Genomic DNA, 13783 nt, shown 5'->3' with positions numbered 1-13783 from the left:
GCCACAGGTACAGAACGAGAGCACTTTTCCAAGCACTTTGTGTGGTGCAACTCCGGTCCGCAGGTGCCCGATGGGTGCCGGGCACACTCAGCTGAGCCTGCGTGCGGGCACCACGGTCAGTCAGCAGTGCCAGGGAAAGTGTCCTGAAGGTTGGCACCTTAGCCCCGTGGTCAGCTTTGTGCTTCTGGTTGACTTGCTGTGAGCTGTGCAGCGGTGCTGGAGGCGAGGAGGAGCCCCTTGGTGGGTCTTCAGCTCCGCCTGGTTGATGCAACCTCGCTTCAGGTAAGTCACCTCATCCGCAAGTTTGATGCAATAATTTCTATCCCATGTGCTTCACTGAATAGTTACAACAGTGAAAGAAGATGCTATCAAGACACCTTAAAAAGTAAAAAAAGAAAAAAGGAAAGATAAAAAAGAAACATGTCTGTGCATGTCCATGAGAATAAGTTCCCGAGTAGAAAGCCATTATCTCAGGAGAATATGCAAGTTGCCTACAAACCAGGCCCAGCTCTGCAGGGCTTCAACTTTCTCTTGTTGTCACCAAAATCCTTGTATGAGATTTTCATCCAGAGCCATAGCCAGGGTTCTGTTCAAAACTCACAAGGCAAAATAATTACTCATTACAATCTGAGCAGCAGGTAAATGAGATAGCCAAACCCAAACACATTTGTCCATGAACAGTGAGACTTGTGCATTTTTCTCTGAAATGCAGCTTTCGGATACAAAAGCAAGTCTACGTAAAGCAGTGCTGGAGAGAAAGTAAGAGAAAATACACTGAGATTATTGTGTAGTGTTCTTGTTTGATGTTTTTTCTCCCTGTGGGACCAAATAGTGATCGTAAAATTGTCACTAAATCTCCTGACAAGGCAGAAGAGCAAATTAGAGTTCCTTCTCTTGCTCATCTCCTTTCATCTGCTCATGGAAAAAAAAAAACAGCCATCACCTTCAGCCGGCGGCTTTGGCCTGGCGTTCCCCTGTCTTACGGCTGTTTTTATTGCCAGTGATGTGTAAAAAAATAAATAAATAAAACAAACTGGCAGATGGCAACCGCATACATCTTCAACAGTGAACAAATGGTTTAAATTAGTCAGAGAAGTGAAAAACAAAAGTAAGAGTTTTGATGACTTTCCCAAAGAAGAAAAGCAACTAAGAGCATGGCAGGAAAATGCCTTCTGAAGAAGGGGTAAAGTGTTGACAATTTTTTATTTTGGAACTCTTGTACATGGTGAAAACAATTTGAGCACGGAGAAAATTAAAATGCAGATTTTAGTTCATTTTTTATTTTGAATGCTGGTTGAGTTCAAATCCTGGGTGTTTGCAAAGAAGTGGCTTCTGCTTGGATTCCTTGGGTTATGTTCTGATACCATCCATGTGGACAGGTGGGGTCAAAGCATGAGCCAGTGGGAGAGCAGGGAGCCCTGTTACTGAATATTGATGGCCCCTGATGCTCCCATTCCCCCCACACACTCTCAGGGTTTGGGGCCAGGATGAAGAGAACATTGGAAGAGGTGGTATCTGAAGGCATAGAGTCTGTGACTTCAGTCTGACTCCCCGTACAGAACACACATCTTCAATGCAGTTTGGCGTCACTGGCTTCTGATAGAGGACAAAGACAGCCCTTCTTGATAGCACTCTCACCAAACCCTGATGACTTTTGTCCTCCTCTCCCCATGTACATCCTGAGGCACAATCCTGTTGACACCTGCATGCTTGCTGATTATGGTGTCAGGAGTCCAGCTTTTTAATTTTTAATTTTATGCATTAATATACAGTGTGTTCGTCAAGTCATGGTGCACTTTTGACCAGTCACAGGAAAGCAACAAAAGAGATAGAAATGTGAAATCTGCACCAAATAAAAGGAAAACCCTCCCAGTTTCTGTAGGATGATGTGGCAGCATGTGCGCATGCGCAGATGATGTAACACCATGTATACAGCAAAGCAGCCCACGGCCATGCCAGTCGAGATGTGGACGGTACAGAGGAAAGTTCAGTGTGTTCTGTGGCTCACTAAATTCGAATCCGTGACCAAAGTGCAACGTGAATATCGGCGCGTTTATAACAAAGCGCCACCACATAGGAATAATATTACTCAGTGGGATAAATAGTTGAAAGAAACCGGCAGTTTGGTGGAGAAACCCCGTTCTGGTAGGCCATCAGTCAGTGATGAGTCTGTAGAGGCTATACGGGATAGCTACCTAAGGAGCCCTAAAAAATCTGTGTGTGAGCCCACATCGAACTGCACTGAATAGATATGAAACTGGGAGAGTTTTCCTTTTATTTCGTGCAGATTTCACATTTCTATTGTCTTTTGTTGCTTTCCTGTGACTGGTCAAAAGTGCACCATGACTTTACGGACACACTGTAGAGTAAAATTAAACTGTTGGGTATACAGTTCTAAGAGTTGTAAAATATGCATAAACTCAGGCAATGCAAAGTCAGGATTCTGAACAGTCCCATCTCCCCCCCAAAAATGTGCTGGGCTGTCCCTTTCTAGGCGCACCCTCAGCTCACCTCTGGCCCCTGGTAACCACTGATCTGTTCTCATCACTGTGGTTTGTCCTCTGGAGAATTTCACATCAGTGGAATCATGCAGCGAGTAGCTGGCTTCTTTCATCTCAGCATGGTTGAAGCCTTTGAGAGTCATCCTCGTTGTGGTACGTCCCTGTAGTTTGTCCCTTTTTATTGCTGAGGGCACTTTCATCACCTGTTGAAGAATATGTAGCTTGGTCCAGTTTTTGGAGTTATGGGGTAAAGCTGCTATAAGTATTCATATCCAAGTTTTTGTGCAAACATAAGTTTTAATTTTGTTTCTAGGGTAAAATCTACAAATGGTTTTGCTGGGTCATATGGTAACACTATGTTTGACCCTTATGAGGAACCGTAACTTGTCTTTTTATTCTCTGTACAGCGTCTTTCACAGAGACAATGTTTTTAATTTGGGTGAAGTTAAATCTATCAACCTGTTCTTTTTTGGTATCATGTCTAAAGTTCCTTGCCTAACATCAGTCACAAAGATTTTGTTCTGTGTTTCTTTTTTTTTTTTTTTTTTTTAACTTTTGCAGTGTTACCCTTTACTTTTAGATTTGAGTTAATTCATGTGTAAAGTGTAAGGTTTAGGTTGAGGTTCCTTTATTGAATAAGAATTCTAAATGTTCCAAAACTGTATGTTGGAAATAGTGCCTTTTCTCCATTGAACTGCTTTTTGAGAAATTAATATGTGACTGTTGTCTTTCAGCCCATATGTTTGTTTAAATCTTCTTCAATCGTTTTTATCAGCATTTTCTACTTTCCAGCATAGAGATCCCAAACATTTATACTTAAATGTTTCATTGTAAATAGGCTTTTTCTAAAATTTTAGTTTGTAATTGTTTGTTATCAATATATAGAAATAAAATGGATTTTTCTGTGTATTAACCATATATCATGCAACAGTATCAAACTCACTGTTCCATAATTTTTTTAGATTAGATTTTTCACAATTTTCTATGTAGACAATTATACCATGTATGATAGGAACAATTTAAAATTTTCCTTTCCAATCTGTATGGCTTTTTTTTTTTATATACCTCCTGTCTTGTTCCCAGTCTTAGAGAGAAATCACTCAATCTGTCACCACTAAACATGATGTGAACTGTAGGTTTTTATGAATGTCATTTATCAGATATGGGAAATCTCTCTTACTGCTGGGTTGCTAAGAGTCTTTTTGTTTTATTCATTTTTGTGTATAATAAAGGGGTATTGAATTTTATCAAAAAAAGTTTGTATCAATTAAAACAATTATGTGAAGTTTTTTGTTCAGACTATTCATCTGGTAGATTAATTGTATTGATTGTTATATATTGAACCAATCACATGTTTATTATTTTTACTCTATTGCTATGTAAAATATAGTCATGTCTTTATATATCTTAACATACTGACATTTATTTATATATTTAAAAATGTTTTGTTAAGGATTTTTGCCTCTAGTTTCATCAGGGATATTGGTCTCTGGCTTTCTTTCTTGTACTATCTTTGACTATTTTTTATATCAGGGTAATTCTGTTCTTATATATAGAATTGAAAACTACCTCTCCTTTGTTTGGGTTCAAGCTGCAGGTTCTTCCCTGCCTCTTGTGGACTGTGGTTCCAGGGTCAGCTCACTTATTAAAGTTTTCAAAGACTAGTTCAGGTCTCCAAGTCCTTGATGTGCTGTGTAAGGTCAGATTCACATATAAGCAGCTCAGGGACAAACCCAGAAGTTCTTAAACAACTTTATACACTTGTTTGGCCAGGCTCTGTACTTTCAGTGTCCTCTCCCGTATTTTTCAGTTTGATCTTCCAACAGAAAGCTAGGGCTTTAGTTACCTCACTTTGCCACCCCGCTTCGGTAACTATGCTAACGTCTAGGGACGTGCCAAGGGAGGACAGAGAAGAAAAGCAGAAGGCGTTCGCCCCGGCTTCTTGGGACCCAGCATCACACTACAAAGAAAGGGTCCCTCCCTCAGAGTTCTAGGTGCCTCCCGGCTCCGGCTGCCGCTGCTAGAAGACCGTTTTCCCGTTCCTCCAGTCAGGACTGCAGGGTTCACCGGAGCTCTCTCTGCTGCACCGGATACTCTCATCCAGGTTTCTGGCTACCTTATGCCCAGGCTGCAGAATGCCAGAGGAAAAATGGTCAACTCATTGCCTACCTGTTCAGATGAACTTCCAGTGCTGGTCTTCTTCTGCAGTCCACCTGCCACTATTTGTTTCTTAGAGTCTTCAAAGAGCTGCTCTATGCATGCTGTCCGGGGTGTACAGTTACATTCAGTGGGACAGACAGGGTGATGTGTGACTGCCCCATCTCACCCAGAACCAGAATTCATCCCCACCTGTTATCCAGATGCTTGCTATGTAGAGCAGTAACCAAGGCCATTTACAATTAATGAATTAACGCAAGTGACAAAAAGTATGGCACAAGATGTGTTTCTTTGATGCTACAGAAGGAGAAATGAGAGAAAAACGATGGCGCTGTATCTTAACTAATGCTGTATGTGCTATGTCACGTGATGGGAACTGTTCTCTTCTTCTAAAATGTCGTCACTAAAAAATTTGAATCTGTAAGAGCCATAATCCCCATAATGCCTTTTCTGTGTCCCCTGCCTTCTGCAATTGATCTTAACCAGAATGAAATAGAAGCAAAAAGATACACTTTTTTTTAGCAGTTGCTGGGGATTGCTCTTTATAAATATCATCCTCATTTTTCCTTAGCCAGACTTGAATTGGATATTTGTTTAGAGTTTATTTATTTCAATATACATTTTAAATATGGTTTAAATATTTAAAACATTTAAAATTAGGAAGTCCTATGTGCAAATCAATCTGAGTTCTTTGAAAATGATTCACTTTGGTAAGCTTTAAAATGAATCAGAAGTACTGGTAAGCACATGCTCTTGACATGTGTTACTCTCTTTCCTAGGGAACAAGGAGCTGTTCTCTAGTCTTCTATCTGGTTCTTTCACCTTTCTCCCACCATCATCCTCTTTGGCCTAGAGGGTTCTTTATGTATAAGACCCAGAACATTTGGGGCAAGTTGCTCATGAAACAGATTAAAGGAGAGAGGAGGAGGGAAGTTTAAAACAAATGAGTGTACATGTAGATGCCACTGAGTGATAGGAACATTGACAACAGACTATCTCTACTACCTGATTGGAAAGTTGCAATGTGAATTTGGAAACATCAAAGGGGTGGGATAGGTTCCATTACTAAGAGAGAACATATACTGTATCATCTCATCTTTCTAGAAAATTCTAACCATGATCCCTACGGAAGAAGAGAAACAGAAAATCCAGGAGGCTCAGCTGGCCAACCCTGAGGCCCCCCTGGGCAGCGCGGAGCAGTTCCTGCTCACACTCTCCTCCATCAGCGAGCTCTCAGCCCGGCTCCACCTCTGGGCATTCAAGATGGATTACGAAAGTACAGAAAAGGTAAGCTCTCAGGACGAGAGGCGGCCAGTCCTACCTCTCCAGTCTTGAGAAAGTCAGTTCTTAACTGGTGAAGGTAGTGGAGTGTCTTTCTTGAGAGAGGGCTTGAGCTGATTACGATGAGGCTGTGCCTGAACTAAGGGACCAGCAGCCTGCCAGTGAGGTATCGTTCTAAAGTGTTTGCCTGGCACCAGCCTCAGACATGTCATTGTGGGTTAAAAAAAAACACACAACAAAACAACAATTAAAGTTTCTTCTGACTCTAGATTCTCATTATAGAAGATTTGTAAAAGATAGAAAAACACAATACAGAAAGTGATCTGTAATCCATCCACTTGATGATAATCATCTAAAATGCCACTGACTCTAGCAATTAGCAGGCCATTGGGTCCCTTTGAGAGCATATCTTTTTTTTTTTTTTTTTTTGTATTTTTCTGAAGTGAGAAGCAGCGAGGCAGAGAGACAGACTCCTCCATGCACCCGACCAGGATCCACCCAGCATACCCACCAGAGGGTGATGCTCTGCCCACGTGGGGGTTGCTCTATTGCAACCGGAGCCATTCTAGCACCTAAGGCAGAGGCCATGGAGCCATCCTCAGCACCCAAGCGAACTTTGCTCCAATGGAGCCTTGACTCTGGGAGGGGAAGAGAGAGATAGAGAGAAAGGAGAGGGGGAAGGGTGGAGAAGCAGATGGGTGCTTCTCCTGTGTTCCCTGGCTCAGAATTGAACCCGGATCTTTCACACGCTGGGCCGATGCTCTACTGCTGAGCCAACCGGCCAGGGCTGAGAACATATCTTGAAAGAAAGTTGAAGAAGAAACAGATTGCTAGAGGTTGAGAGGAGAGTAGAAGGAAGGGGGCTGTGATAGTCAAGGCAGAGGGAGGAGACTCACCTTGAATAGAAAGCAGAAGAAGCAGGAATCCCCTCTGGCCTGGGGCAGTGTGAGTATTTTTGCCAGCTGAGCAAAAGGAACTAGTGGAGAGGAAAAGGGAGAGGTGGACAGTAAGCTGGACATGAGTTTAACTGAGAAGAAGTGCCCAGAGGAGACAGATTGAAAGCACAGGTGGACAGGTTGCAAGGCCTTCCTCTTTCTGCAAAGGAGAGAGCATACTCCTATAATGAGGGCCAGGTAGGTAGCTGTGGGTCTGGGGGACTTCAGGAGGAAACCGCTGTATTTGAATTCATTTGGGAATCAGCAGGGATGAAGAAACCGAGGACTGCTGAGGTGACTTAGCAGGACTTGGTCACAGAACCAGTCAGCATGCTTAGGTGACTGTCTCTAGCAAAGTGAGATAATATCCTGGAGAAAACAGACAGTTGGGTCAGCCTTGGTGGGGGCTAGGCAGGGAAGAGCTAGGCTGGAGAGAATGAAGCTGGACCTTCTAGCTCTGGGGTGCAGGCTCGGGGAGAAACTTAAGAGGAACATGGGAATGCGGATCACACAGTGATAATAGAGAGAGACTGAGGCCACGAGGCTATAGGGCAGTCTACAAGTGAGGGAGCGGGCATTCTGAAGGCGAGGGAGCAACGAGGGTGGTGGCCTTGCAGAAAGTAACCCGGGCTAAGTGGTGACCAGGCAGAGTGCTGAGAGGGAAGGATAGGAGTCCTGGGTGGTCCAGGGACAGTGAGGCCACAGTTTCCAGTGTCATGTACCTGGGAGGAGAAAGGCAAATAAGACTGGTCCAGATTCTGAAGGAACATGTGAGGGAGGACTGTCACCGACGTCACATGGCGACACGACAGGAGGAGAGGAGGCTGTGAACTAAGGGCCCTGCTGGTGCCTGGGAGGTGGGCAGGAAAAGGGAAGGACAGATTATTTATACCCCAGCACGAACTCCTTTTAGCCACAGATGCACTTGGCCTCCACTGGTGACCACTCGGGAGATTTGGGGGACTAGACTTGCTCACTGCTTGCCTTTCAGCATTTTTTCATAACAAGGAGCATATGCAAATCCTGGGGGAACGATCGCATTATATGGAGGAGAACTCCACTTGTTATTACCTTGTACAGAAATTAAAGAGAACAACATATAGCCAAGATGAACGTTCTTTATCATCTTCTTCCATTTTTTTTCTTAATTGAAAGGAAGTGGCAGAACCCCTTTTGGACCTGAAGGAAGGAATAGACCAGTTGGAGAACAATAAAACCTTGGGCTTTATCCTGTCTACTCTCTTAGCCATTGGGAACTTTCTAAATGGAACTAATGTAAGTCTCCCACGTCCCTTGTCCTCCTACTTCTTGTCATGAAGCCCCTGCCCTTCACTCGCTGAGGGAACTCAGACCTCCGGTCCTCCAAAGCACAAGTAAAAATCAACTCTTGTGTCCTCCTGCTGAAAATCTAGACGGAATTTGTTCTTAAAATATCAGGGCCTATTTATTTGAACCTGTGTCTTGCTATAAATAAGGAAACTTAGCAAAATAGATACAGTATTTCTTCCAAGGTTGGCAACTCTTAAAATGGACATGGAAGATATATTCTTCTGGGCTGTTGTTTTTGTTTGTTTGGTTTTTTGGTCTGATGTGTGTAAGTACAAATATTTGTTCTTATCACTTGAATCTTTGTACTTATATGCATTTTTAACAAACTTTTTGAAAAATTGGCCTATCTTTGGCTAGGAAGTAGAACAGCAATAGGGCAAAGGGAGGAAGAGGTTATAGATATGCAGGTGACAGAGGCCCCAGCTCCCAGCACCTTTGTGTTTAGGGGCCAAGCCTTGGGACAGCCTGTGGCTGGTGGCCGTGGTGGGGAAGGGCTAGAGGCTCATTTCCTTCTGGCGTGGCTTGTCCACGTGTGATCAGCTAAGAATGATAGAGCATGTGGCCCAGGAAGTTCCTGTCACAAAGGAGCTAGGTTTAAATGTTGGGCTACTGCAACAGGGCACTGATTCTAACATTCTGTGCCTTTCTAAGAACCTGCGTCCAATTTGTTCTTCCTGTCTCTATTTAATGTTCACCTACCAGGCCAAAGCATTTGAGTTAAGCTACCTCGAGAAGGTTCCGGAAGTCAAAGACACCGTGCACAAGCAGTCGCTCCTCCATCACGTGTGCACGATGGTGGTGGAGAACTTCCCAGACAGCTCCGATCTGTATTCGGAGATCGGGGCCGTCACCAGGTCAGCCAAGGTATGTGTGTGGCCGTGGAGCAGTCGGTTGTGTCTGTCCCTCGGTTGGGTCTGCGTCACCTCCAAGGAGCGTGGGCTCTGCTGAGTAAAACACTGCAGGGCTTGTTGTGTCCCCTGCCCTGGCGTTTGTGAACGTGGCCCGCCTCGTGCCTTTGGCAGTGGGCTTTTCAGATCCTTTCCCATCTCCGGTTCCCCGTCGGATTCTTTCCTGCTGAGGTATGTGAGGCGAGCCTGCCATCCGTCCTGACTGCCACGGCCGTGCGGAGCCGTGTTACTCACCAGGCTGGACCCGCAGGCACTGGAACTCCCCAGCTTGTTGTAGGTGGGAAAATGTCAGAAGGATGTGATTTGGCTCCTCCTCAGACTGCCGCAGGACCTTGCCGTGAGGTGCCGCGCCAGGAAACAGGGCGCCCCCACCCCTGCTCACCCAGACTGGCCATCCCTGTGACCTCCCACAGAGGGGACAGTTTTACGGGGCTGTAACCGGTACACAGCATTGGACCCTGCGCTGCAAGCTGTGAAATTTAGTGCAGAGTGAAAAGCTTCACAAACTTACGGTTTATTAGGAAAGGGACAGTTAAAATAGCTAGACAGCCAGCTCCCCCCACTGCAGGAGCGTCCCTGAGGTGGAACAACCCCAGAGGAATCCCAAACAGCAGAGCGACAGAACACACACGGGGAGGAGTGTGGTGGAAACTCCTGGAAAGACAGGAGTGTTTAGCTCCCAGGCCAAGGAGCTGAACGCACAGTGACCTTCGGCTCGGGGACACGTGGGAGTCTCGTATGAGGAGAGGAGAGAGTGGTGGGCAGAAGGGGGAGGAGTAGGGAAGGGGGCTTTGCTAAGGTCCCCCCCACAAAGCTCTTCCTCTCTCTGCCTGCGCCCACAGTACTGACTTGTGGGGACCTTCCTTCTCCTGCTGCAGGAGCAACAGGCTGGCAAACTGCCAGGCACACTGAGCAGGGGCCCCCTGAGCCAGCCTGACAGGGGCCATGTCTTGAGGCAGAAGGAGCCATGGCCAGCGATCCCCCAGCTCAGAGGACTAACAAAGAGGTTTTTAAAAAAACAGGCACCCTGCCCTGGCCGGTTGGCTCAGCGGTAGAGCGTCGGCCTGGCATGCGGGGGACCCGGGTTCGATTCCCGGCCAGGGCACATAGGAGAAGCGCCCATTTGCTTCTCCACCCCCACCCCCTCCTTCCTCTCTGTCTCTCTCTTCCCCTCCCGCAGCCAAGGCTCCATTGGAGCAAAGATGGCCCGGGCGCTGGGGATGGCTCCTTGGCCTCTGTCCCAGGTGCTAGAGTGGCTCTGGTCGCGGCAGTGCGACGCCCCGGAGGGGCAGAGCATCGCCCCCTGGTGGGCAGAGCGTTGTCCCTGGTGGGCGTGCCGGGTGGATCCCGGTCGGGCTCATGAGGGAGTCTGTCTGACTGTCTCTCCCCGTTTCCAGCTTCAGAAAAATACAAAAATACAAAAATACAAAAAAAAAACAAAAAAACAAAAAAACAAAAAAAACAGGCACCCTTACCATGTTTACCGTGTGCCGGGCGCTGTTCTGAAGTCTTTACAAATATGGCTTTAATATCCGAACCAAGGAAAAAGCCCCTCTGAGTATCCCAAAATGGATCCTCCAATCGCTGCTCTGACACCCCCTGCCCTCCCTGCACCATGAGCACCGTCCCAGAAGACTGTTAGGAATAACTCTGTTTGAGACGGTCTGTCTGGCTGTCTAGATTCATCTTGGTCCTGTTTCCAGAACCACCCAGAACAAATCAGTTCCCTTTCTACATGGTCCTTTGTTCCTCCCAGGGTCTTCTCCTAGGTGGGACCTGCTTGTAACCAAAGTAGCCCTGGCTTAGGAGTCCGGACACCAGGCTGACCCGGGTGAAGGCCCCAGGCCCCCCTCAGTATCAGGCCTTTTCCAAAGGATGATTACTTATTATTAACTAATAACTAAATGACTTTTTTTTGCCTGAGGCTTGGCTGCACAAGCCAAAATTATATATAGGTTCTACCCATTAACTTTGGCAATTACTAAACATGACAGTTGACCCAGGTCCCTGTGACTTGCAGCAAGAGGTCAAGAGGGCACATACCACTATTTCAAAGCCTTTTTGGGTGTTGACGGGGCCTTGTGAGCAGATAGGTACAAAGTAAGCCTCAGGACTCACCAACCCTAGCTGCATTCATTCCGTCCCCTGGAGTCTCACACTGTGGGCCTCACCACGACAGTCCCCACGGGGCGCGTTGCTCTGGCATCTGCAGGAAACCTTCCTCAGTGTCCCCAGCATCCCACACGGACTGGATCAGACTTGACTTTGCTTCACAGCGCAGCTCACGTGTCTTCCTACCTGTGGGAAGTGGCCCGGATGGAGCCCTCCCTCGGTCCTCTCACAGTGGGTGTCTGGGCCAGCTCTCTCCCTGGGCAGGATGTGTTCATGGGCAAGCCTAGGCCTAAGGAGTGATGACTGAGAATGTGGACTCTAGATCCAGAGAGACTTGGATTCAAATCCGTTTCACCGTGTATCAGCTGTGTGGCCTCTGGCAAGTTACTTAACCTCCCTGTGCATCAATTTCTCCCCTAAGAAGTGAAGCTGGTAACAGAATCAGAGGTCATGTGTCCTTCCCAGGAGGGCCGCCAGGTGGGGTAGCCTTCCAGTGCTCCTCAAAAGACCTACATTAAGCTCAGCCCTCAAAATGCTTTTTACTGAAGGGCTCCCACCTGGCTTCTATTGGTAGTGAAGCCACTTTCTTCTGCCACCACTGTAAGAGCTCCCAGTGGATTCTCTTCCCTAAAAAAACCATCCCTCACCTCCACATCTCTGCCTGCTGTGTTCCCACTGCAGTGTTGGGCAAGTATCACCTGGTTAGACAGCACAGGCTGCTTGGTGCGTGTCTGAGCTGAATGGCAGTCAGGTTATTGTGGCTCAAGGGAGCTGCCAGACAGAGCCAGAGCTGTGGTTAGAACTAGTACAGTTGCCTTAAACCTCCGAGGCCTCCTCCATGGTACTTGTCAATCCCAGGTCATCTGGACCAGTTTCTAGACTTATTCTTTAAACTACTCTGTTCTTGTTTAAATCTGCTTTATCTTTTCCTTTCAGCTGAATGCCAATTTTTTTCTCAGCTTCACAGTATCATAGAAAGTAAAGCCTTTAAAATCTAGACCCAGAATGTATTTGGTTTCAAAAAATCATTTTTCTCAAAAGTTCCATGAACCCCGGTTGACCTGAATCGCAGGGCTCCGCCTAGCTTGCCTTCTGTTCTTGGCTCCTTAGTACCCAGGAAACCGAGGGCATGCAGTGTCTGGCCTGGCCCCCTGGACATCTCCACCGCCACCGCCACCGCCACCATGCTAAGCACATCTTTATCCTGCCTGGTGACAGATTGTGTCCCAGAATCAACCTTTGTTGACCTGGTCCCCTCTACTGTTGTTTGGAGGGAGTGGCCGGAATCTGAGGCAGCTCCAGCGAGCCCCCTTGGGCATTCCTACCCAGGCCCTGCCCGCGTGACCTCATCGGCACCTGAGCCACGGTGCCCCCTCTGCACACCTTCCTTCTCCTCCGACCGGGTGGCCCCCTCTGCACACCTTCCTTCTCCTCCGACCCGGGCTGCCTGGCCTCGTGACCACATCGGCACCTGAGCCACGGTGGCTCCCTCTGCACACCTTCCTTCTCCTCCGACCCGGGCTGCCTGGCCTCGTGACCACATCGGCACCTGAGCCACGGTGGCTCCCTCTGCACACCTTCCTTCTCCTCCGACCCGGGCCCTGCCCTCGTGACCACATCGGCACCTGAGCCACGGTGCCCCCTCTGCACACCTTCCTTCTCCTCCGACCTGGGCTGCCTGCCCTCGTGACCACATCGGCACCTAAGCCACAGTGGCTCCCTCTGCACACCTTCCTTCTCCTCCGACCCGGGCCCTGCCCTCGTGACCACATCGGCACCTGAGCCACGGTGGCCCCCTCTGCACACCTTCCTTCCTTCTCCGACCTGGGCCTTGCCCTCGTGACCACATCGGCACCTGAGCCACGGTGGCCCCCTCTGCACACCTTCCTTCCTTCTCCTCCGACCGGGCTGCCTGCCCTTGTGACCACATCGGCACCTGAGCCACGGTGCCCCCTCTGCACACCTTCCTTCTCCTCCGACCGGGCTGCCTGCCCTTGTGACCACATCGGCACCTGAGCCACGGTGGCTCCCTCTGCACACCTTCCTTCTCCTCCGACCGGGCTGCCTGCCCTTGTGACCACATCGGCACCTGAGCCACGGTGCCCCCTCTGCACACCTTCCTTCTCCTCCGACCGGGCTGCCTGGCCTCGTGACCACATCGGCACCTGAGCCACGGTGGCTCCCTCTGCACACCTTTCTTCCTTCTCCTCCGACCTGGGCTGCCCTCGTGACCACATCGGCACCTGAGCCACGGTGGCCCCCTCTGCACACCTTTCTTCTCCTCCGACCGGGCTGCCTGGCCTTCCCCGCTCTCTTGGGCCGCACCTGCCCTGCCCCCGTCTGTGCCCTCCCTTCAGCCCCCTGCTCATCTATTCCTTCAGCCCTCCTAGCCTGCCCAGTGCCTCTCCCCTCTCCCACATCTCCATGAAGACCCTCGAGGGCACTTTTTCATGACTAACCCTGATTTACACAATTGCTAGTCTAGAGACTCTATAAAAGCATTACCTTAGAAAGCTTCCTCTGAGGCCACTTCAGTCAATCCAGACCTCCCACTTCCTTG

At 48.1% G+C, this 13783-nt stretch overlaps 1 protein-coding gene across 12 annotated transcripts in view; it reads left to right on the top strand.

The window, feature by feature from the left end:
• Positions 1-13783, top strand: part of FHOD3 (formin homology 2 domain containing 3) — a 488187-nt gene that overhangs the window by 441792 nt on the left and 32612 nt on the right. For all 12 annotated transcript variants that reach the window (XM_066352679.1, XM_066352680.1, XM_066352678.1 and 9 more), the window contains 3 exons: positions 5763-5945; positions 8030-8149; positions 8906-9067. In XM_066352679.1, coding sequence (XP_066208776.1) covers positions 5763-5945; positions 8030-8149; positions 8906-9067 — 465 coding nt within the window. The remainder of the gene's footprint in view (positions 1-5762; positions 5946-8029; positions 8150-8905; positions 9068-13783) is intronic.

Source organism: Saccopteryx leptura, chromosome 11 (assembly GCF_036850995.1).
Source record: "Saccopteryx leptura isolate mSacLep1 chromosome 11, mSacLep1_pri_phased_curated, whole genome shotgun sequence".
Lineage (NCBI taxonomy): Eukaryota > Metazoa > Chordata > Mammalia > Chiroptera > Emballonuridae > Saccopteryx > Saccopteryx leptura.
This window is presented reverse-complemented; position numbering and strand designations above follow the sequence as displayed.